General features: G+C 38.7%; 1 protein-coding gene across 2 annotated transcripts in view; it reads left to right on the top strand.

Moving 5' to 3' along the window:
- Positions 1 to 22,703, top strand: part of tmem131 (transmembrane protein 131) — a 42,715-nt gene that overhangs the window by 3,390 nt on the left and 16,622 nt on the right. For both annotated transcript variants that reach the window (XM_058402667.1, XM_058402666.1), the window contains exons 2-11: positions 11,543 to 11,604; positions 12,703 to 12,743; positions 17,187 to 17,255; positions 20,333 to 20,453; positions 21,590 to 21,706; positions 21,811 to 21,933; positions 22,041 to 22,121; positions 22,216 to 22,366; positions 22,455 to 22,511; positions 22,621 to 22,682. In XM_058402667.1, the coding sequence (XP_058258650.1) occupies positions 11,543 to 11,604; positions 12,703 to 12,743; positions 17,187 to 17,255; positions 20,333 to 20,453; positions 21,590 to 21,706; positions 21,811 to 21,933; positions 22,041 to 22,121; positions 22,216 to 22,366; positions 22,455 to 22,511; positions 22,621 to 22,682 (884 nt within the window). The remainder of the gene's footprint in view (positions 1 to 11,542; positions 11,605 to 12,702; positions 12,744 to 17,186; positions 17,256 to 20,332; positions 20,454 to 21,589; positions 21,707 to 21,810; positions 21,934 to 22,040; positions 22,122 to 22,215; positions 22,367 to 22,454; positions 22,512 to 22,620; positions 22,683 to 22,703) is intronic.

The raw sequence follows: 22,703 nt of genomic DNA, 5'->3' as shown, positions 1-22,703 counted from the left end.
GTCCTGCAGCTAGTTCAGCAATTTCAAGGATGTATTGAAATGCCGTGTGTGTGTGTGTGCATGCAAAACTCTATCAAGTCTCTGTCATGAGAGTCCTAAATATGAATAAAACTTGAGCCAGTCCTGGTTTTTGGGGTTTTTATTTTTGGCAGAAAATGGACCACAAACATATAGGGTGATTTTTTTTTTTCCTCTTTGCTGTAAATCAACAAGGGCATGTGATCTTTGCCTGCAGCTCTCACAGCATGGTGCTGTGCTTCGTAACTCTTCCAGCATTACTCTATTACTCAGATAGGTGTATAGCAAGCCAAATGTATTACATGTCATAACCACAACAGCCGAGTGGCGAAACCTGCTGAGTATAAGCAGCTGCTGCATCAATCTGGGAGATGAATCCAGTTGATATCACTCGTTGGCATGTGGTTAGATCTTTTAATGAGACATCTTGTGTGCACATCATCATGGCTTCAAGTCAGGTTTTGCATGCGCTGTGAAGAAACTCTTTTACATTTCTATCGCACATCTTCCTCTTCTGCAGCCGATATTGGTTTGTTGCGTACGTGATGTCTTCCTATCACAGTGATGTCTCAAATCTGGTTGCTCAGAAAGTGTTGATTCATTTTCTCTTACCACACCGCCGTGACGTCGTGTCGAATCGGTAAAACATAGGTGTATATATTAATCGTTTTAATGTGGAATTTAATGTGTGTTTTATAATATAACATGAAATTGTCTGTAGGGAAAATGTGAACATTTATGACGGAAGACTTTGGAGTCGGTGCTTAGACATGTAGAAACTGTTCTTTAAGTTCTCTGCCATGGAGAGAAAGCTTTCAGGAAAGAGAACTTGCAGTTTCTTTTCATTTGTCACAATCTGTATTTTTTGTCATCCTTAAAATGGGTGAAGAAGGGAAGCTGGGGATTATAAAGCAATTTATAACTGTTAAAAAGTAAGTAATAACAGGACCTAATTTGTTTTCCCGGATGGTGCCACAACATGGAATGTAACTTTTAAATGGATAAAAAGTACGCCCTGTGTCCTCGTCAAATTTCAGCATCTGAATAAAAGTACTGGAAAGTCAGTCTCTATCTGGCTGTAACAGACAGGTTCAGTCTGCTTCCGAGATGCGCTACATCGCTCCGCTTCAGCGTTAATTATTTTCCTGTAAAAGCACAACTCATTATGATTTATTCCCTTTTTCACCTCTGCAGCCTTCGGAAGCACTTCACTTGCACAGCTGCTGACGTGTGTTTCTTCAGGACATTGTGTACTACGCTTAACTTTTATGTGCAGTCTGGGGTTTAGTTTATTTTGCTGAAGGGGAGGTAACTTATGCAATAATTAGAATTAACAATAACCTCTCCACTATTTATACCATCATCTGAAACATTTCTAGAAGGAATTCATTTCATAACATTGTTGGTGACTGAATCGATCATGAGTTTGTCTTAATAAATCTGATGAATGCTAAAAGACCCCAGCTATTGACGTGCAGCACAGCCCTCGAGTACTGCGTGTGACTGGGAGTGTAGGGGTAGATTTGACGAGATTTTCAAGAGACTTGCTGCTTTTGCATTGCTGGTCAAAGAGGGACTGTGGGGGGGGAACCCCAGAATGAGGTAGGATAATATGGTGTAATCTAGCTAACAACATACAACACATACAACGTAGCTGGTTTTTAATATAATGAACTTAGGGAGCTTATTTTAGCTCCATTTTATTCTAATAGTTGTCGTTATTATCAACAACACCAAGGTTGTTTTTACGGACATGGTGTCTGACAAAAACGTTTAGAGGTGATGTGAAGCTTCTACAGAATCAACACATCCAGGATGAACCTCAACAAATTTATGCTAGGCGACTCGACCCCCTACATTTATTTATTTATAAGTTAGTTTCCACCCTTTTTCCACAGAGCTGACTATATGAAACACTCGCAACAAAATGTTCAGACGTTCTCTTGCCTGTCCTGTAGGGGCATGTTAAAATCTCACAATAAATGATGTCATTTTTAATCAGTTACAGCAGGCGTTTGTTATGCCCTGCATAATTTGTTTTATTTATTTGACTGTAAATGCTTTTGGATAACAAATATGGATGGATGGATGGATGGATAGAAAGATAGCTAGATAAGAAATTATGTAATGACCCTGAGGATATAACAAAGCTGAAGAAAAATAATACGAGCAAGCCACGCAGGCATAACATTATGACCACCTGACTAATATTGTGTTGGTCCCCCTTTTGCTGCCAGAACAGCCCTGACCCATCATACGCAGTGTATTCTGACACCTTTCTATCAGAACCAGCGTTAACTGGTCTAAGACGGTAACTCGTCTGTTGGATCGGATCACACGGCCCAGCCTTCACTCCCCATGTGCATCAGTGACCCTGTTGCCGGTTCACCACTGTTCCTTCCTTGGACCACTTTTGATAGATACTGACCACTGCAGACCGGGAACACCCCACAAGAGCTGCAGTTTTGGAGATGCTCTGATCCAGACGTCTAGCCATCACAATTTGGCCCTTGTCAAACTCGCTCAAATCCTCACGCTTGTCCATTTTTCCTGCTTCTAACACATCAACTTTGAGGACAAAATGTTCACTTGCTGCCTAATATATCCCACCCACTAACAGGTGCCATGATGAGGAGATCATCAGTGTTATTCACTTCACCTGCCACTGCTCATAATGTTATGCCTGATTGGTGTATATGCCCACTTCAATAGGAACATCTGTACATCAGTGTCATAGAGCAGTTATCCAGTCAGCTGATAATTTGGTAAATACTTTTGCAGATACAGGTCAAGAGCTGCAGTTAATCTTCAGATCAAGCACCAGAATTTGTGGACTAACAAAGACCCTGTGAGGTTTTTTACAGTCTTCAGCTGTCCAGTTTGAAGGAGTCGGGGCCCATGATGGCCTCAAATTCCTTTTCTTAGCTGACAGGAGTGATGTACTCTTCACCTGTTGTAGCTCATCCACCTCAAGGTTCAATGTGTTGTGCTCTATAAGATGCTTTTCTGCTCACCACAGTTGTAAAGTGTGCTAATTTGAGTTCCTCTAGCCTTCCTGTCAGCTCAGAGCCAGTCTCTGATATCTCTCATCAACCACCTGCAGGACTGTTGCTCACCGGATGTTTTTATTTTTCAAACCATTTTTGTGTATACTGTAGAGATTTGTGTGTGTGTGTGTCTGTGTGAAAGTCCCAAGAGATTTCCGAAACACTCCAACTCATTCAAAATCCCTAAGCACTGATTTTCCTCATTCTGATGTTTGATGTGAACAATTATTAAAGCTCTTGTAATGTAGATGGCTGAAATTGCTAAGAGTGCCAGGGGAATTGGAGTAAAGCTAGAAAATGCGCCTGATTTTAGTGATTTATATCCGACAGGTTTATTTTAAGTATAGCTGTAAAAGGTTGTCTAGAGCACTTAACCTAAACCTGTCTGAAAGGTTGACACACCCAGACACGTGACTTTCACCTGCCTATTCTCTGCTCACCTTTTTGTCTCACAGTCTCCACATTGCCTTTTTTGGCTCTACACAAACATTTGTAATGGAACTGTTTGTATGAACAATGGCTTTGTGTGAACAATGGTGCAGCGTAAAGGCAGACAAGACAGGCAGCTACAAAAATGCTTGCTTTGATTCATGTTTCTTTTGCAATTTCAAAATTCACCCCCCCCCCCCCCGTGATCTTTCAAGTGTTTTTCACACTTCTGCTTTTCTCTGACTTCCTGTCCTAGCCTGAGGAGACACATTGAACCCTCTGTGTGCATCCGTTTGTCCCTAACAAACCTTACAGGAAGGCTTTAAAACTTCAGTGAAAGATTCATATATATGGTTTAAGCCTGGTGTTTTGTATCGAATTGTAATACATTTCCTAATATATTGTCTCTTTCTAGCAGTATCCTTCCAGTTGCATTTTATTGACGCCTTCAGAGCTGACTATAGCAACCTTGCATTTTGTGGGAGTTAGAAATTGATTTCAGGCAGATAGAGAATGAGTGTGATGAGTTGCTGACCGAAGCGCTTTAGTGCAAAGCAAAGCTTCAAAAACGTGCAATTATTTCTCTCGGGGCATGCCACACAGAGCACGATGTCGCTGAAGAAGAGAGATGGTGCTGAGGTGATTGATTTAACTCGCATGGTCTTCTGTCTGTAGTACTTGTAGTATGACTCATGGGCTTTACTCTTCTTCTTCTCCTCCTTTCGGCTCAGCAAATCATCTCTTTCCACCTATCCCTATCTTCTGCATCCTCAACACTTGCTCATCATGGGGTTTACTATATCATGTTAAAGGAATGTAGATGTTTACCTTCGTTTGCATTCAACATTTCCTATACTCGAATAAACAATAAAAAATTGTATTATTTTTTTACCTAGAGCTTTGACTGAAGCCAATATTTAAATTTACTTCGAAACAGTTCAAATTCATTTGGAGGTTTTATACACACACACACACACACACACACACACACACACACGTGTTCAAACTGAGACTTAGCAGTTCCTGCTGCTTACACTGTGTAGACTGTAATCCCCAAATTATACATTCATTCATCTTCAGTAAGCGCTTTATCCTGGTCAGGGAAGCGGTGGATCCGGTGCTTATTGTGAGAATGAGGCAGAGATGCGTCCTTGGATCGGACACGAGTCCATCATTCTTTTGGCTGCAGTGGGAAGGGCTGCAGTGATTAGTCACTGTTGTTGGCACTATCGATGCGTACGATCATGATTAATTCTGTGGTTGCAAACAAATGTTTCATGAATTTGACCAAGTCCATCATTTCATTCATTTGAATACTGACTGTTTCTTCAGCACCAAGCACCGGGTTTTCATTTTGTTAATGTGGTGTGGTGCAGCTTATTATTTCTGACTATTCTATGTCATTGTGGAGTATAAATAGTAGCGTGTTTTGTACCGAAAATTACAAGAAGTCTTCGGATGATAAACTTATCCATGCAAATAAATCAAGCGACACAGAAGAGGTTGTGGGGCTACCAGGTGCTGATGCTTTTCAACATTATAATGCATTACAGATTTAACCACATTACGTGTGTGTGTGTGTCATCATTTGGGGAAACTCCTTATTCTTTCGGCTAGAGTCATAGGGCATCGAGTAGAGTTAACGTTTATCCTTATAAAAAGCAAAACTCCTGATATGATTACAGAAGTCACCATGAATGACATGCATGCTGCTGTTTTTGTAACAAGTACAATCTGAATACTTCCTGTGTACTCTCCTTATCCACTGGTTAAATGAGCACATGCTGCAGCCAGCCTCGCTCTCCTGAACGGCAGGAAATGGTGATGTTGAATATGGAAATACAAGGCTCACTAATCTCTGTGCTTTTGCTCATCATTTGTTATTCATATAGCACAGGGATAAGGATGTGAGTCAAGAATAAAACCTCCTGAAGTGTTTTGTTACAGGAAGCTGATCACGGATGGGGCTTGACTGTTAAAAACGCATAAAACGCACAATGCTGATGTCGTATGTCACACCATGAAGTTAGTCAGTAGAGTAATAACATTCTGAATGTTTTGTTTTATATTGTAATTGGTGAAAAATATCAGAACAGTAAATTATGTCCCAGCCGTCCTGGTTTATCAAGCCAAATATAATGACGAGAAACAAATTGGAAATGAATGTTGTGTATTTATAGTGAAATATGTGATTGTGAAATCTAACAAAAACCCGGTCAGCTCCAGGAATAACAATGTAGTAATCATAGCAGGGCTACCTATAAATCCTTGCAGCTATAACGAGGGTAATTTCTTAGTCAAGGGGGAAATTCTTAGTCATTTCTTTGTATTGCTCTGTGCAAAGATACTGCTTTGATTACAGCTGAGGATAAATGATTACGTAAACCTAGGTTAAAGATTTTTAACAACTCTGCATATTTCAGACAGGTTGCTGTACTTTTCCTGGGTTTAGTCTGTTAAGGTTCTACTTCATTACCAGTTAAAATGAACAGCTGAGAGACTTCTTTATTTCAGCTTTTATTTACTATATTGGATTTTCAGTTGATCATATGTTTACGCCCACTTTGTTAGTTTTTTTTTTTTTTTTTAAAGTCTGAGTGTTTCTTGGAATAGTCCCTATTTCTCCTGAAGGTACTGGTATAGGCCTGCTTGCTCAGACATGCTTTTCCAGTTTAGTGCACAGATTTTCAGCGGGATTGAGGTCAGAGATTTGTGACGTCCACTCCAGCCCTTTCACTTTGTTACCTTTTTACATTGTCCTGTTGGAAAACTCAGTTGCAACCAAGTTCTCTTAGAGGGTTTTCTTCAGCATTTCTAGAAAATCCTGCTTGATAAGCCAAGTGCTAATTAGATGATGCTATCCGAGGCCCTTTTCAAGTAAAACCCTGTTGCAACATGATGCTGCCACCTCCATGCTTCACAGTGTTCTTCTAATTAAAAACCTCACCCTTTTTCCATGCACAGTGCTGATCATTATGGAAAAAGGGGAAATTTTTGTTTGAACTAACCAGAGATGATGTTTCCAAAAGGCAGGTGATCATCCTTGAGCTTCTGTTTGGCTGTTTTAGTAGTTGCTGATGCCTCCAATTCTTCTCCCTTCACCAGGTTCTTTACTGTTTTTAGCTGAATCTTAATCTTTCAGACCAAAGTTTATTTATCCCTGGGAGTTATGGACTACAAGATTTGTTTGTGTAGACACTTAAAACTTTCCAGCATTTTTCTCTCTCTCAGATTTTCCAATGCTATCAAGGAAAAGAGGCAGTGGCTCTAAATACTGCCACGGGTGTGCTCAGGATTAACTCCTGGTTATGACAATTGGCTAATCATAGGCTTCTAAAGGCCAAACTGTTTAACGGGACTGACAACTTGAAACCTTTAGAGCCACTGGAATTCTGATAGTGAATTACAGCTAAAAGGAGTGTCTCTAATCAGTTGCTATAAAATGACCTCTTATGTGACTAATGTAGATGCAGTCATTGACTTGTGATGCCGAATGAAATGCATGGTAACTGGAAATGTGTGGAGAGGCCTTAACATGATATGACCTCTGTTCTTGGTGTTTCAGCTGAGCAGTTGCTTTTATTTCATGAAAAAGACATCATTTAACGCTGACCACGGCTCGACCCGAACTCAAATTCATTGCATTGATGCATCAGTACAAAGGTGTTTTGAATTTTGTGATCTTCTGCCCGTTACCTGTCTATTAAACATGCTCTTCAGCTCAAGCATGAAAGAGCAGGGAAGTCAGCTAAAACATGTACACGACCGCAGAATCATACTTAAGAGTCTTTTTGTTGGTTTAGTCCACCTAACAGCTCCTAGTTCTCTTTCACGAAGCATCACTACAAAGGAAGCCTCTGCTGTGGCACATGATCTCTGCAAAAGATCATTACTCATTGTCTCGATTCTTTGTGGTAACTTTTTGGACCTGAAAAGCTATTGTGACAGGAAACCAAAGGGTAGGCTGTAATGTTCAGTGTCTATACCACATTCGAACATGTTTTTAAAAAAACATGAATGAAGGCAAGTGCTTTTGTTAAAAATATTGTACATAAACATTCATTTCCCAAACGCCATCTTCACGAATGATTGTTTATTTGTAATATCCATTCGAGGTTGCGTTTGCAAATTTGTTATTCGCAGGAACCAGTTTATCTTTTATCGCGGTAATGTAATGTCACGTCTCCTGTTGAAACTGTGCCTGTGTTTACGAGGCCCTGTGTTTAGTTTATCTTTATCTACACCACCTAGACCTCAATGACAAGTTAAAAACCTGAGCTCACAATTCTGGTTTATACAAGACGGGAGGCGTAATCACAGCTCAGAGTCAGACTTTCACTGTTCATCAGTAGGGTTGTATGGATCAGTATTTTATAGAATTTTCTTTCCGTAGTTTACTGTTATTCTTAGTTCATACCTGTGTCAAAGAAATATAAACTAAGAAGTAAAGGTCCATAGTGTTTATTGTTCATTTGTTACTAAAAAAAAATAAACAGTATTTCATCCCTCTGTCTGTGTGAATTAGAGAGAGACCCAGTAGTCTCCTGATGTCCCCGTAGCTCAATGTGACCCATGTGTGATGATGAAATATTAACATCTTATTAACAACATATTGACTAGTCAACATCTAGTCAGCTCCTTACACACTATGACGCTCTCTTGACCTTCACTTACTAATTTTTGTTAGATCTTTCTTAACCCTGCCTTCGTCTCCAGCTCTGGATCAAATGACTCAGGATTAAGCAGTTACTAAAGATGAAGGATTGCTGTTTTGTACTCTGAGAGGTGTGATGTTACGTTCAGAGTTTGAAGTAACACATGAAGCTATTGTCTAGCTTGTCTAGCTTGTCTAGCATCTCCATATCATACTGGGTTAGTATTAGCTGTGTGGTTAGACCTGCTGATAGCACGAGATCATTAACTATTAGTTAACGTCTACTCAGTTCCACGCAGTTCCCTCATTAGTCACATTATTAAGAGGACCATGTGGCAGGAAGTATTTAGCTGTCATGACTATAGTATAGGCTTCAGCCAAGTCTGGATATTTTAATCTTCATTTTTAGTAGTGACCATTTAAAAATGATGGCACAAAAAGGATGTTTCAGATGTACAGGAGACTAAAATATTAAAGGAAATGGCAAAGTTATTATTTTTTTTTATATAAGCGTCTAATATATAAAAAAGCATATATTTTTCAGTTATATTTCCTTGCCTTACATTTCCTAACCATAACCTCATGAAGCAGGTTGCAGTACTCTGATCAAGCAATTTATTGATTTTTTACTGTGAAATATCGCTTGGCATACAACGATTATTGTACATGTTATGATTATTGTACAAAAAACCCAGGTAAAATACAGCGCTATTCAAAATATGAATAGGAAATGATTTATAAATTTGATTTAGACTGTTATAAATTAATGCGTCATGCTACGATGTGTTATTAGTGTTCTCTGGGTTTTTTTCCCCCGTTTTCCAAGATACACAAGAAGACTGTTAAGCTATGCGAGTGTGGAGCTCATCATGACCTGTCTCCCACTCCACGCTTTACTAATGTTACACCACTCATCTGGCTAATAATAGCACCAGGACAGCGATATGCAGCTGAATATGAGAACTAAGTAGTGTAGCGAGATGTTGGTTTGGTTAATATGTGCCATTGTAAATGCATGTCACCTGTTTATTGATTGAAACAGGTACTGAAAGGTATTGTGCCAAGCATGGAACTGATTGCATAGTGATTTATTCAGTTGAATAAAATCGACCTTAGTTTCTTCCTGCCTAGTGAGTAGACGAGACTCTCGTTCTGGGCTCTTGCCTCTTGCTGTGCCCCATAAACTAATTGGCTTGGCTAGACCCTAGACCTCTTCAGGTTTCTTAGAAATTCATTTAATTGGGCAAGAAATGTGATAGTACATTAGTATGAGTGTTTTGATGATGATGATGATGATTTATTTAGCAGGCTGTAGTTTTGAGATTTTAAGCAGGAGTGTGAAGCCCATATCATATGAGTTACATCATTCTTTTTTTAATCTCCAACAAAACATTCAGGGAGTCCTTGCACCCTGTAGCTGGGATGAAGTCATCCTGAAAGAGACCACATGGATCAGGAAATATTTCATCACAGGATAAAGGAAATCAGTCTGGAGAATGTCGTATTGATTTACAGTGACGCAGCCCTCTAAGGGGACAAGTGGATTCAATCAACTACAGCAAAAAGCTTCTCGGAGCAAAACTATAAGCCATCGCTGCTTTTGATTAATTTGTCATCCATCTTGTTTGATTATTTTACTTCAGGGTACTAGTTAGGGTTTACCTGCTGATCGATGTCACTGTGGCAAGCCTTCAGAAAGCCTTTCTCTTTTTCCTCCCTCCAAATTCTACAAACAGATACTTGCAGTATATTATCTACATCTCCGTACTGACTTTGAACATCTTATGTATGGATTGTGAATAATGAATAATCTGCTGCTGACCAGACTGGTGCCCAGAAGCTTGGTGGTGGTTTTTTGTTTTTCCAAAATAGGAAATTGACTGCTTGTTTTTTTTTTTAATGGTAAATGATTGAGTCAGTTACGACGTCTATAAAAGACAGAAAATAAGTAGATAAACCGTCCTTCATCTGCTTAATCCAAAGCTCATCAAATTAAACATCATAAAACCATACAAAAAACTGGAGTAGTGAATGTTACTGTACTGGATTACTGCAGCTTAATGTTTTGCTGTTTGACACAAGCTAGCGCTGATTGAATGTTCAATACAGGCAAAGTGGATTCATTCTGTACTATAAAATACAGTTCAGTGTCTGCAGTACAAGATAAAAAAGTCATTTTATATGCTGAAATAAAGATAAAACATACAGCTATTGATAGGGGCAGGAAGGCTTTGTAGTTAAGTCACTTGTATCACCGGGGATGGGGGTTCGACTCTTGTTTCATCCTCTGTACATGCAGTTTGCATGTTTTCCTGTTGTATTCTGGGGGTTTCCTTTAGGTGCTCTTGGTTTTTTCTTCTTCTCACATTTCAAAAATGCACATTGTAGGCTGATTGACATCTCTAAATTGACCATAGTGTGTGTATGTGTGTGTGTATGTGTGTGTGTGTATGTGTGTGTGTGTATGTGTGTGTATATATATATATATGTGTGTGTATATATATATATATATGTGTGTGTATATATATATATATATATATATATATATATATATATATATATATATATATATATATATATGTGTGTGTATATATATATATATATATATATATATGTGTGTGTGTGTATATATTTATATATATATATATATGTGTGTGTGTGTGTATATATGTGTATATATATGTATATATATATATATATATATATATGTGTGTGTGTGTGTATGTATATATGTGTGTGTGTGTATGTGTATATATATATGTATATATGTGTATGTATATGTATATAATATGTATATATATATATATGTGTATATATATATATGTGTATATATATATATGTGTATATATATATGTATGTGTGTGATTGTGCACATGATAGGTTGGTACCCCTTCCAGGGTGTCCCTTGCCTTGTGCCTGGTCTCCCCTGGGATAGGCTTCAGGTTCTGTTTGACCCTGTGTAGGATAAACACTATTAAGCCTAGATGGATTAGATAGCATGGATAGATTTCGGTTTAACATTTGATATCAAGATCTCACAATCCAAAATGAATGATTCTAATGTGTTCATTAATACTATTTATTTGCATTCTGAAACCAAATTGAGTGAAATGCCTGTAAAAATGACAAACTTGACTTCTTCTGACCCTTTTCCCCCCCCATTGTGGTGAAACATTAAAAACTTCAAGGAAGTGTTTATGACAGAAAACCATAATGAAGCCACACAGAAGGATAATCAAAGAGTAACAAATGTCAAGATGTCTATAACAGGCTTTTCTTTTCTTTTGGTTAATTGTGTATAAATGTCATGCTTTTGGAGACAGACTCTTCATGTTGTGCTTTGCATTGTTTGCTGATCCCTAAACCTCATGAGAAATTTGCTGTCTGTTTACAGCTTTCATCCAGTCAAACAAAATCCTGGAGGTACTACATTTTGGGGATGGAGCGTTCCTGCAGGTAAACTTTAAGATTACTCACGTTTGTTTTTGATGGTTCACTTTTGTTTTCGTGACTTTTAGTGACTCGGCAGTTTGGCTTTGTCATGCTAGCATGGCATTGCATCAGATGGAAAAGATGAAAAATTCCCAAAAAGTCTTTTGTAAGTCAGCAATTTTTTTTTTATGCATTTTTGGAAAGCACACACATCCAACACTGGCTCACTCATTTTACACAGTTGCATCTGAAAATGCAATTTTACTAGGTGATGAAAGTGTGTGCTGACCTAAACCAAAAGAAATTTTCAGTGCACTTTCCTCCGTTTTTCACAGTTTATCTGCACGCTTTGTGTGGGTGTGTGCGTGCTTGCTGGCGGGTTTTGCAAGTGTGTGTCTTGGAGTGAAAGCAAGCACAAAGAATGCAAATACGTACACTGGAAATATTAAAACACAGATGAAAATCATCACGCGTTACCTGTCTGTGCAACCCGCTTCCTCTCTGTCCACAGAGGACACTCAGCCATGATGCCTGATGCCACAAGTCTCTTGACTTGACTTGTATAGACTGAATTCAAGTTTTCAGATAATAGGTTCAGATCCCTAATGAGCAAGTGACAGTGGCAAGGAAAAAAAAAATCCCAGAGACAACATGAGTATGAAATCTTGAGAGAAACCAGACTCAAAAGGGAACCCATTTCTGACTTTAGATATAGCTAAACAACAATAGAAATGTGCTTCACTCTTTCCACTTTTCTATCAGCTGCTGATAAAAATATCATTGTCTCTGTCTACCACACTTGAACTTCTGCATGTTAATAGATCGGTTCATGCTCACGCCTGAGTAATTACTTGTACTCACACATCACAGGCCCTTTGCACATCAGACTGATGTGATGTATTAAGCCAGGAAACGTTACTCTGCGTCCTTTTTTTGGCAGAGTCTTCCCCTTTTTTTTGTCTCCGTGTTCCTCTTTATCTTGGCAATCTTAATCTCCATAACATTGTCTTTGAATGTTTGAGAGAGCCATTTTGATAAGAGCAAACATAATTTCAAGAAGTAAATGGTGTGAATCTCTGTCATTTGGGAAACCTAACTTTTCTTCATGTTTATTTTTTACAGGCAGAGTCTGACATTGACCTTAGCTCATATCATCAAAAAAGGTAAGCTGTGTGCGTGTGTGTGTGTCTCTGTGTGTGTGTGTGTGTGTGTGTGTGTGTGTGTGTCTCTGTGTGTGTGTGTGTCTCTGTGTGTGTGTGTGTCTCTGTGTGTGTGTGTGTGTCTGTGTGTGTGTGTGTGTGTGTGTGTGTCTCTGTGTGTGTGTGTGTGTGTGTCTCTGTGTGTGTGTGTGTGTCTCTGTGTGTGTGTGTGTCTCTGTCTGTGTGTGTGTCTCTGTCTGTCTGTGTGTCTGTCTGTGTGTCTGTCTGTGTGTCTGTCTGTGTGTCTGTCTGTGTGTCTGTCTGTCTGTCTGTCTGTCTGTCTGTGTGTGTGTCTCTGTCTGTCTGTCTGTGTGTGTGTCTCTGTCTGTCTGTCTGTGTGTGTGTCTCTGTCTGTCTGTCTGTGTGTGTGTCTCTGTCTGTCTGTCTGTGTGTGTGTCTCTGTCTGTCTGTCTGTGTGTGTGTGTCTCTGTCTGTCTGTCTGTGTGTGTGTGTCTCTGTCTGTCTGTCTGTGTGTGTGTCTCTGTCTGTCTGTCTGTGTGTGTGTCTCTGTCTGTCTGTCTGTGTGTGTGTCTCTGTCTGTCTGTCTGTCTGTGTGTGTCTCTCTGTCTGTGTGTGTGCCTGTGTGTCTGTGTGCGCCTGTGAGTGTCTAATGTGTGGGCATTTCTCAGTGCCCTGTATTTTTATTATTCTGTTCAACTTTGGACCTGATGTCTGATCACAGTGTTGATGATTTACTTGCTCAGAGATAAGTATATATACATACATCACCACCAAATCATCTCTGATGAGATGGAAAAAAATCAAGAACTGAACAATCAGTTCTTAAAATAAGTAAACATTTACACTAAGTAAATTATAAAAGTAGTAGAAATCCGATAACTGAATGAATAGAATTGATCACTTGCTGGGAAAGGCCACTTCACTGAAACGGAAAGGACACATGATGCAGGACATGAGAAATGCATTCATTTATTTTTCTACATTTACTTTGACCTGAGAACTCATGACCCGTGTCCTTGTGAGCCAACAGAGGTGGGGCTGTCCAAAACCACATGTCATTAGACACATTTGTAATCAGATATTGTGATATTTGCTCACCAGTAATTATATCTCATGTGGTGTGTCTCAAGTAATCTGTTGGCATACATGCTACCAAACAAAAGCCTGAGGTAGCATGATGTGAATATCTTCTTCCAATATGTAGGCTATCATGAGTTTCTTTTGAATTAAGTATTTACTGCTGTTGTTTGGGAAGATAAGTGGTGTTGGGTAAATGCTCAGATCTAGAAAATAATCACTAGCTTATTATTATTATTATTATTATTATTATTATTATTATCATCATTATTATTATTTAATAAGCTTATTATAGCTTATTATTCTTTCACTACTTATTATTGTTATTATTACATGAAATATTCTAAGCACATGCACCAGACTGCACATTATAGCGCAGATGTACACTGCAGTAAGGATTAACGTGGTAAAACAAAATTCCTTGTTAGCTATGTTGGCTGCTCTTTGTTTTTCGATGAACATTTTACAAAAGGGCCGCTCCCTTTTCAGACTCGCTTCAGATTCCTCAATCCAGTAGAGCAACTTTCAGGTTCCTGACAGCCTATTTACTCACTCGACCAATCAGAATGCTCCAGCTCAGGGCTATGGCTGACTTGCCCTACTGTACACGTTTGCATCAGCCACTCCTTATTGGTGAAGTGTGTGTGTGGTGTGTGTGGGTGTGTGGCTGCATGTGCGCGTGCGTGCACACTGCAATTCTGTTCTCTTTAGCAGCGAGGCACACACCCTCGGTAAGGCTGCACGTGCTTCACTCAGGTGCGAAACCAAGAGAAAGTTTCCCCGTTTGCACATTATAAGCATCACTAATTTCCAAGACTAAATTAAAAATATAGAACATTCGAAGTAACTATGTTTTTTCTGATATTTAGAGACTTAGATCGATGCTATTTGTAATGGTACAGTGTTTAAGGATTTATTTATTATTTTTTATTTTTTGGGATGTATTCTCATCCTGAACTCTGTGTCCTCTGATAATGGAACATTTATTGCAGTCGGTTACTCTTACGTGTGCTCTTACATTACCACACACACTGATGTACACATTTAAAGCAGCTTGATGTCCTTTTAATTCTTTTAGCACTGTGCCAACGATGAGACTAACTCAGCACATAGTGTGTATCTGTATCTCTGAGTATCCTCCAACATCAGAGAGCCAAAGAATTATCACACTTTCTCTTTATATGGAAAAAATAAAATATCTGTTTATATTTGTGTTCTTAGAAATTAGTTTTATTTGTGTATAGTCTAGATCACTGATAACCCCCTGACCTCTTGTCTGAAATTTTGAATAAACTGGTGGAAGTGAATAGGCGTGACATGAGGTGAATATATAATTGTATAATGTATAAGTTCTTAGATATTTCAAAGACTATTGCTTCCCTTTAAGTTATATGTAGAATAATAAAATGGAAAATTATTTGTGGAATAATATATGTGGAAAAAGTTTGTTCCCCATTTTTGTAGTCATTCGGGGGAAAATGAGTGTGATGTCAAGAATAAGGATGACGTTTCTGCTATATAAAGTAATGAAAATGGACATGCAGTAAATTTGTCATGTATATAATGTACAGAATAGCATATGGATGATGTGAAGCTTATGTACTACTGAAAAGATAAAGCAGAGCCTGAACTCTTATCTCCTGTCCAGTTCTGTGTATATTGGTGCAGGTTGTTCTGACCCTGCCAGAGCTCTGAATGAGTCCTGAACCTTATGAAATTGTTTCAGGGAACTTTAATTGTCCTGAATCTGAAATCCCACCCATTTGTTTTTGGGGCATGTTGTAAATTGGGAAGTCCTACCATCACAGCCACAGACCTTAAAGCTGTAAAATAGCTAGTCACAGTTCTGCTAAACAGGCCAGCGGTAGATTCTGAAAGAAATCTGGTATTCCCCCCCACACACTCTGTTGCTTAGCTTGTCAAAGGTGTGACAGACTTTTTTTTTTTTTTTTTTTTCCATAATTTTTTCCCTTCCTCCTCCTCCTCCCACTTTCTCTTTTCTTTGTCTTGCATTTCTTCATCCAACACAGATGTTTTCAAAGGGTTGTATTTTCGCAAATTGCAATATGCAGTAAATGTAATGTAAGGACCGGATTCCCAGAACTCTTTCCCAGAACAGTCATAACTTATTTAAATCATTGCATCTCGACCACAACAACCGTAACTGGCCATTAGGCTTGTTCGATACAACAGTGTGATCTGGCAAAGCCTCAGCGTGAAGTTACTTTGCTCCCTGATTACTTTGGGCTTTTGTTTGTTCATTGTTTTAATCAGTTGAACACATGCTCAGTGGGTCACGGCTCCCCGGTTTGATCCTAAGCTTGGCTCACTGTACCGGGTTTCATATGTTTTTCCTGTGTTTGTGTAGTTTTCCTCCTACCTCCCACAAAAACATGCTCTGGATCCAACATAATCCTGATCAGTAACGTTACTGCAAATCTGTGTTGATAACGATAGTTAAAATATAACTGACACTACTGCATGCTACAGAATGCTGCTGGAGTGTATTTATCTCCAGTTCTGTGTTGCAGATGCCATGAATGCCCCATGTTTATTGTTCATTTATTACTGTTATGTTATTATCGTTATTATGCAATATCCCTTGGCGTAGTATCCCATTCTTGTAGTTTGTTTGTAATCACCAGACTTTGGTCTGCGGTCCACCTGTTGAGCAGGGCTGGTTTTCTAGCATGATTAGAAGATGACTCAGACAGAAAGTAGGCACACACAGTATTCAGTAACACGAGTGTCACATGATTGAATTCTCCTTTGCATCTTCTCAGCCCTTCCTGTTAAGCATGATAATAGCAGGGTAGAAAAAGTGGCACAGGTTTTAGCGGTTTAGATATTTTCACATATGAAACTAATCCCTATGCTGGAGGCACAGGTTCGCGAAGACTGTGTGTGTGAGCTTGGATGGAATGTGTTTTTGGTCATTTGTGCCTTCAGGCAAAAGCAAAAAAATGTAACAGGATACAGCTCAGAAAAACGTCAGGCAAAACTCAGCCTAAATGCTGTGAAGATATTTATCTGTAATTTGGTCATGTGATGGTTTAATTAGCCCAAAATGGCTGTGGGGTTTATCTAATCTAAGCATGAGTAGTATTTATAAAATGATGGTTTTGTAAATGTCATCAATAATATAAGGTTGTGTATAGTTTAATAGTGTTTAGTTTTTAAAGAAAGTTGGAAAAGCTTCTTTTATATTATATTCAGAGATTTCCTCACCTCACCTCATGATCAGTTCTACTGCACAAACTGAGCTTATGTGCATCAGAATTAGACAATCTGTGTGTGTGTGTGTGTGTGTGTGTGTGTGGGGTTGTTTTGTTCTTTATGTCTTATACATTGTGTTTTTGTTCTCCATAGTGCATCCACGCACAGGGGGAACAGCAGGCCCATACACTTTGAGCCCCCAATGCTGGACTTTCATGAACAGTAAGTAGCACACGTTCAGAGGTCCCTGGTTTATCTTTTTTTTCTGTCTTACTAACTTTATACACACACACACACACACACACACACTCATGTGTAGTGGCCTGGGGAAAACCCTACACATGCTGAAGGTCTGACTTTTTTTTTTTTTTTCCATGAACTTTCTGACAAAAGAGAAGTGAAATAATTATTTGGAGATTTTATTCCAGCTTTACTGAGAGACACAAACATACTTATTGTCTAAAAGAAACTGGCATTTATTCATATATTATAATATAATATAAATATCATGTACACCGATCAGCCAGAACATTATGAACACTGAGAGGTGAGGTGGATTTATCTCCTCATCATGGCACCTGTTAGTGGGTGGGATATATTAGGCAGCACGTGAACATTTTGTCATCAAGGTTGATGGGTTAGAAGCAGGAAAAATGGTCAAGCGTAAGGATTTGAGCGAGTTTGCCAAATTGTGATGGCTAGACGACTGGATCAGAGCATCTCCAAAAGTATAGCTCTTGTGGGGTGTTCCCAGTCTGCGGTGGTCAGTGTCTATCAAAAGTGGTCCGAGGAAGGAACAGTGGTGAACTGGCGACAGGGTCATGGACGGCCAAGGGTCATTGATGCAGGTGGAGAGTGAGGGCTGGCCCGTGTTATCCGATCCAACAGACGAGCTACTGTTGCTCAAACTGCTGAAGTAGTTAATGCTGGTTCTGATAGAAAGGTGTCAGAATACACAGTGCATGACTGGTCAGGGCTGTTTTGGCAGCAAAAGGCGGACCAACACAATATTAGGTCAAAATGTTCTGCCTGATTGGTGTATAAATTAAATACATACAGCCATAAGCACTGTCTTCACATGTGACTTTATTCAAAGCCAACAGATCAACAAGCTATTCCTATGATGTCATCTTTAGGTTATCTCATCTTAGCCATATTTAGTATACTGAGCTGACAGACTTTCGCAAGAAAATGCCTCGCCCACATGTATACATTTGTAACTTAATCTCTTTGTGCAAAAACAACATTAGAGACATTCTTAAAGATTAAAGTCAATGAAGGATAGCACATAATCCCTTATATCATAAGCATTGTTTAGATCTCCTGAGGAACAGGAGACTCGGCTCAGCTCTCCGGTTGAAGGATCACATCAGTGCAAATACTCCCTGATTAAATTAAGAAGTTTTGTTCTGTTGGACAAATTTCCTTTTTTTTAAGCATTCTAGCATAGCAGCTTGTCATCAGCATCATGATGGCTGATATTTCTGGGCAGTGGTAGTGTAAAAGTATTAGTTTAAATTCTAGGACCACTAAGCTGCCAGTGCCCTTAACCCTCAACTGCTCAATTGTATAAAATGAGATAAATGTAAGTTGCTCTGGATGAGGACATCATCCGAATGCTGTAAATGTATTTAGACTGTCTACAAAGTGAATCTGATTAGCTGTTACATGTCCAACAGCTTGATCATTCGTTGCTGGTGCATAACATTCACTGCTTGTGGAAAGCCCACTCACAGAACAAGCGATTAAAATATCCTTTAAAAAATATCTGCATTCATAAAGCTTACCTAACATGCACTCTGCAGTCAGACAGGATGTGCTATATTTCTTCTTTTCTTTTTTTTTTAAACCTGTTTTTCATCCTTTGTAAGTGTTTGAAAGATTCACTTACAGTGAAATCCAATAAGTTCTCTCGGGCTGCTACACATTCAGCCCTTGTCATTTTGCAAGTAAATGATAACGCTGTCTCTCTCCTCTCTTAACCATGTTGAGCAAAAGCCATTTGTGGCTTTTTTTTTTTTTTTTTTTTTACATGCAAACATGCAGATTTTGCCACTCAGCAGAGATACATTACTGTTTCAGTAGTGCTTCTTTATTTTCACTCTTGTCACTCAACCAGTCTACTATTATAGTTCTGTACAGAACGTGAAAATGGGTAGTGCTTGTTTTGTTTTAAGCAAACTGAAGTGACCTGAAACTGAAATGTTTCGTGGAATCTCTGTGGACTTTTTTAAAAGAAAATATTACACATTTTGAGCATTTTTTACTTTCATGCGTGTTTCATACCAATCATTCAGCCTAGGATCCCGAGACTAAATAACAAATGTTTGGGTCTATGTTCATATTAAAGCCTTCAGTTCATTTGTTCTGGTTCTTTTTTTAATATATATATTTTTTAACTCCGTTCTGCCTCTGTTTAATGAGATATACCATAACTAACAACACTTCCTTAGTTCGGACTTTTGTGTTTCAGATATGATTACTGACCGAACCATGCCATATACGTTTAAAAAAAAAAAAAAAAAAAGAAAGGTAGTTTTCCGTTGTTCACAGATGTCGCGGTCAGTCTGAATGAATGGTGAAAAATGAAGTGAAACCGTGCTGTTACTTTATGCTATGTTAGACCCATTAAATCTGAAACATGGCATTAATTTGATAAAGATGGTTGAAAAATATTAAGACCCATCTTGCATATCTTCATGTTTTGTTAGCTAAAGTGTTTCTTTGCCTCACTCTTTTCTGTTGTTGCCTCTCTCACTCATACCCCCACTAAACACTAATCTTATCTGGGCTTGTTTGTAAGACACGGCTGCACAGCGTTGTTGAGCAATGGAGCCTGTTTCCAAAAAAGCCTTGCAACAACAGTGGATTTTCATGCATCACTTAAATTACCCCCGAGCCATCATAAATCTCAGTCTGTTGTCTGCCTTTGATAGCTTGTGTTTCCTAATATTTGTAGACACTGCTGATATTTGTGGGTGTTTTTTTTTTTTTTTTGTCATCTTGCTTGATTTTTATATACTTTGAATTTCTTATTTGTGTGTTTTGCTTTAAAATTCTATAATGTGGTGTAAATTAATGCGTCGCATATTATCCTCTATCCTGATAAACTATGCTGATAAGTGTTCTGGAGATTGAACCACCTTCAGATTTGTACTGAACAGGCAGACTTAAGGATGTAGATATTGATTAGCTTTAGATTTTATTTTCATACACCGTAAAGCCAAAAGTCTAAGGATGAGTCTTAGAAACTAATTTTATTTTGTGATCTCATGTTTTTCTGTTTTTTTCCTCCTTAGGCCAGTCGGGATGCCAAAAATGGAAAAAGTTTACTTACACAATCCAAGTTCAGAAGAAATTAGTTTAATATCAATATCAGCAACAACAGCACATTTTCATGCATCATTTTTTCAGAGTAGGGTAAGTTCCGTGCATGCTTGGTCTGAAAAATGTCTCTCTTACACAACAGTGAAGATCTGATGCAAGTTTTGCGAGCAAATGGGTTAACGCTGACTTCCTGTCTGAAACTTTTTAACAAAAAAAAAAAAAAAGGGACGGACAAAAGGACGCAACCATATGCTTGCTTCCTCTTTAGCTCACCCACATAGTGACTTTGTCTGTCTAGAGAAAATACCATGTACTGTTGTGTGGATAAAACAGCTACACACACACACATGATGAGGGTTGTTTTTAAACTTCGCTGAATCTCAGCATCAACTATTTTTGTCATTTGATATATGAATGATGCCGTTAAGTCAGATCAGCGACCTCATTAAAGCCTAAGGGTCAAATTTAAGTGTTCTGTGTGTGACCGTGTGCCTCACACCCTCCAGACAGTTGTAAATCAAGCACATCCCACCTGTTCCTGACACTTGCATAATTAAATCACACTGGCCCTCCGTAACCCATACAGCTCACGTTAAACCTAGCCAGAGGTCGTCCACTATAAATACAGCTCATGAAGCACTGTTTTGAACCACATTGTGTCCATGGTTCTTAATTGTCAGTGTTTAGGATTAAAGTGGTTGGTTGTAGTTTATAGATTTCCAGTTAGTACTGAGGTCTTATCAGTACTAGGAAGTGGGGCACGGGTCACCCGTACCAAATATCAAACCTAATACAAAATGTGGATTGAAAACTGAAGCGCAGTGCTGAGACTCGGAGCTTGTTAATAGTCTATCAGGCCAATATTCAAAGCAGCAACTTAGAAGTATTGATCATATCGCCTTGATTATAAAATCAAGAAGTTAAACAGAAGTTTTCTCATTCTACTAATAACTTTTATATGAGCAATTTTTATATGAACCGGCCTCAAGTTCCATGTGTGTACGATGCATGAATCCATTACACATTTCTGAAATGAGTAAGAATGCTTATAAAACATTCCTCATTCTCGTTGTTATTATTCAGATTTATTGTTGTTATTTTAAATAGGCTTACTGGAAAAATGTAGAAACGTATGACTAATGCAGTTTCTTTTTGTACTGGAATCAGAAATACTGCATTGTAACCTAATATGTGAATCTTGTTGTGTGTGTGTGTACTTTCCCCTTCAGATAATTCCGCCAGGAGGGAACACCTCATTTGATGTGGTTTTTCTAGCTCGAGTAGTAGGAAATGTAGAAAACACATTATTTATTAACACATCACACCATGGAGTGTTCACATACCAGGTATGCTTCAAAGCTATTCTTTTTGGTAAAGGATGAGATGCTGTAGACTGAAGAGGTGAAGTGATTTAATAAGTCTAGACTGTAAAGTTTGCGGTTTCTTACAGGTATTTGGTGTGGGCATCCCTAACCCTTACAGACTCAGGCCCTTTGTAGGGGCCAGAGTTCCAGTCAACAGTAGCTTCTCTCCACTTATAAACATCTTTAATCCACACAGTGAGCCACTACAGGTGATGTAAATGCACTGCCTTATGCCAGATATCTTATGTCTGAATGCTTATGATGTCCAAGCGCTTCTCTGGACTCTATTTCCATAAGACTCCACTTTCTGTTACAGGTTGTGGAAATGTATTCAAGTGGGGGTGATCTACATCTAGAGCTGCCCACTGGCCAACAAGGTGGCACCAAAAAGTTATGGGTGAGCATCTGTTCTTCATAAAATTAGCATTCGTATTTCAGTAGTGCAAACTGTCATATTCTGTTTATCTGTTTTTTGTTGTCGTTTTGAATAGGAAATTGCACCATTTGAGACAAAAGGTGTGATGAGGGCTAGCTTCTCTTCACGGGATGCTGACAACCACACAGCCTTTATCAGGATCAAGACCAACGCCTCCAACGAGGACGAGTTCATCATCCTTCCTGTAGAGGTGGAGGTCACTACAGGTCAGGATGCCTGGGTCAAACATAGTAGCATTGTTTTCAGCTACAATGTCAAAACCCTGACTAAGTATATATTCGTTTCTTTTTCCAGCACCTGGTATATACTCTTCAACAGAGATGCTAGACTTTGGTACACTTCGATCACAAGGTACTGTTAATATTGCTTGAGCTCTTTAATCATGCAGCAGTGTTTCCCATTACATGTCTGAAACAGACATATACATATATATATTTTTTTTTTTACTCTCTGACTCCAGATCGTCCAAAACAGTTGAATTTGCATCTTCTAAATTCGGGAGCGAAAGATGTATCAATCATGGTAGGGCTTTTCTCTTTCTTA

Source organism: Hemibagrus wyckioides, linkage group LG11 (assembly GCF_019097595.1).
Source record: "Hemibagrus wyckioides isolate EC202008001 linkage group LG11, SWU_Hwy_1.0, whole genome shotgun sequence".
NCBI lineage: Eukaryota > Metazoa > Chordata > Actinopteri > Siluriformes > Bagridae > Hemibagrus > Hemibagrus wyckioides.
The sequence above is the reverse complement of the archived record's forward strand: the minus strand, read 5'-3'. Positions and strand labels throughout refer to the sequence as shown.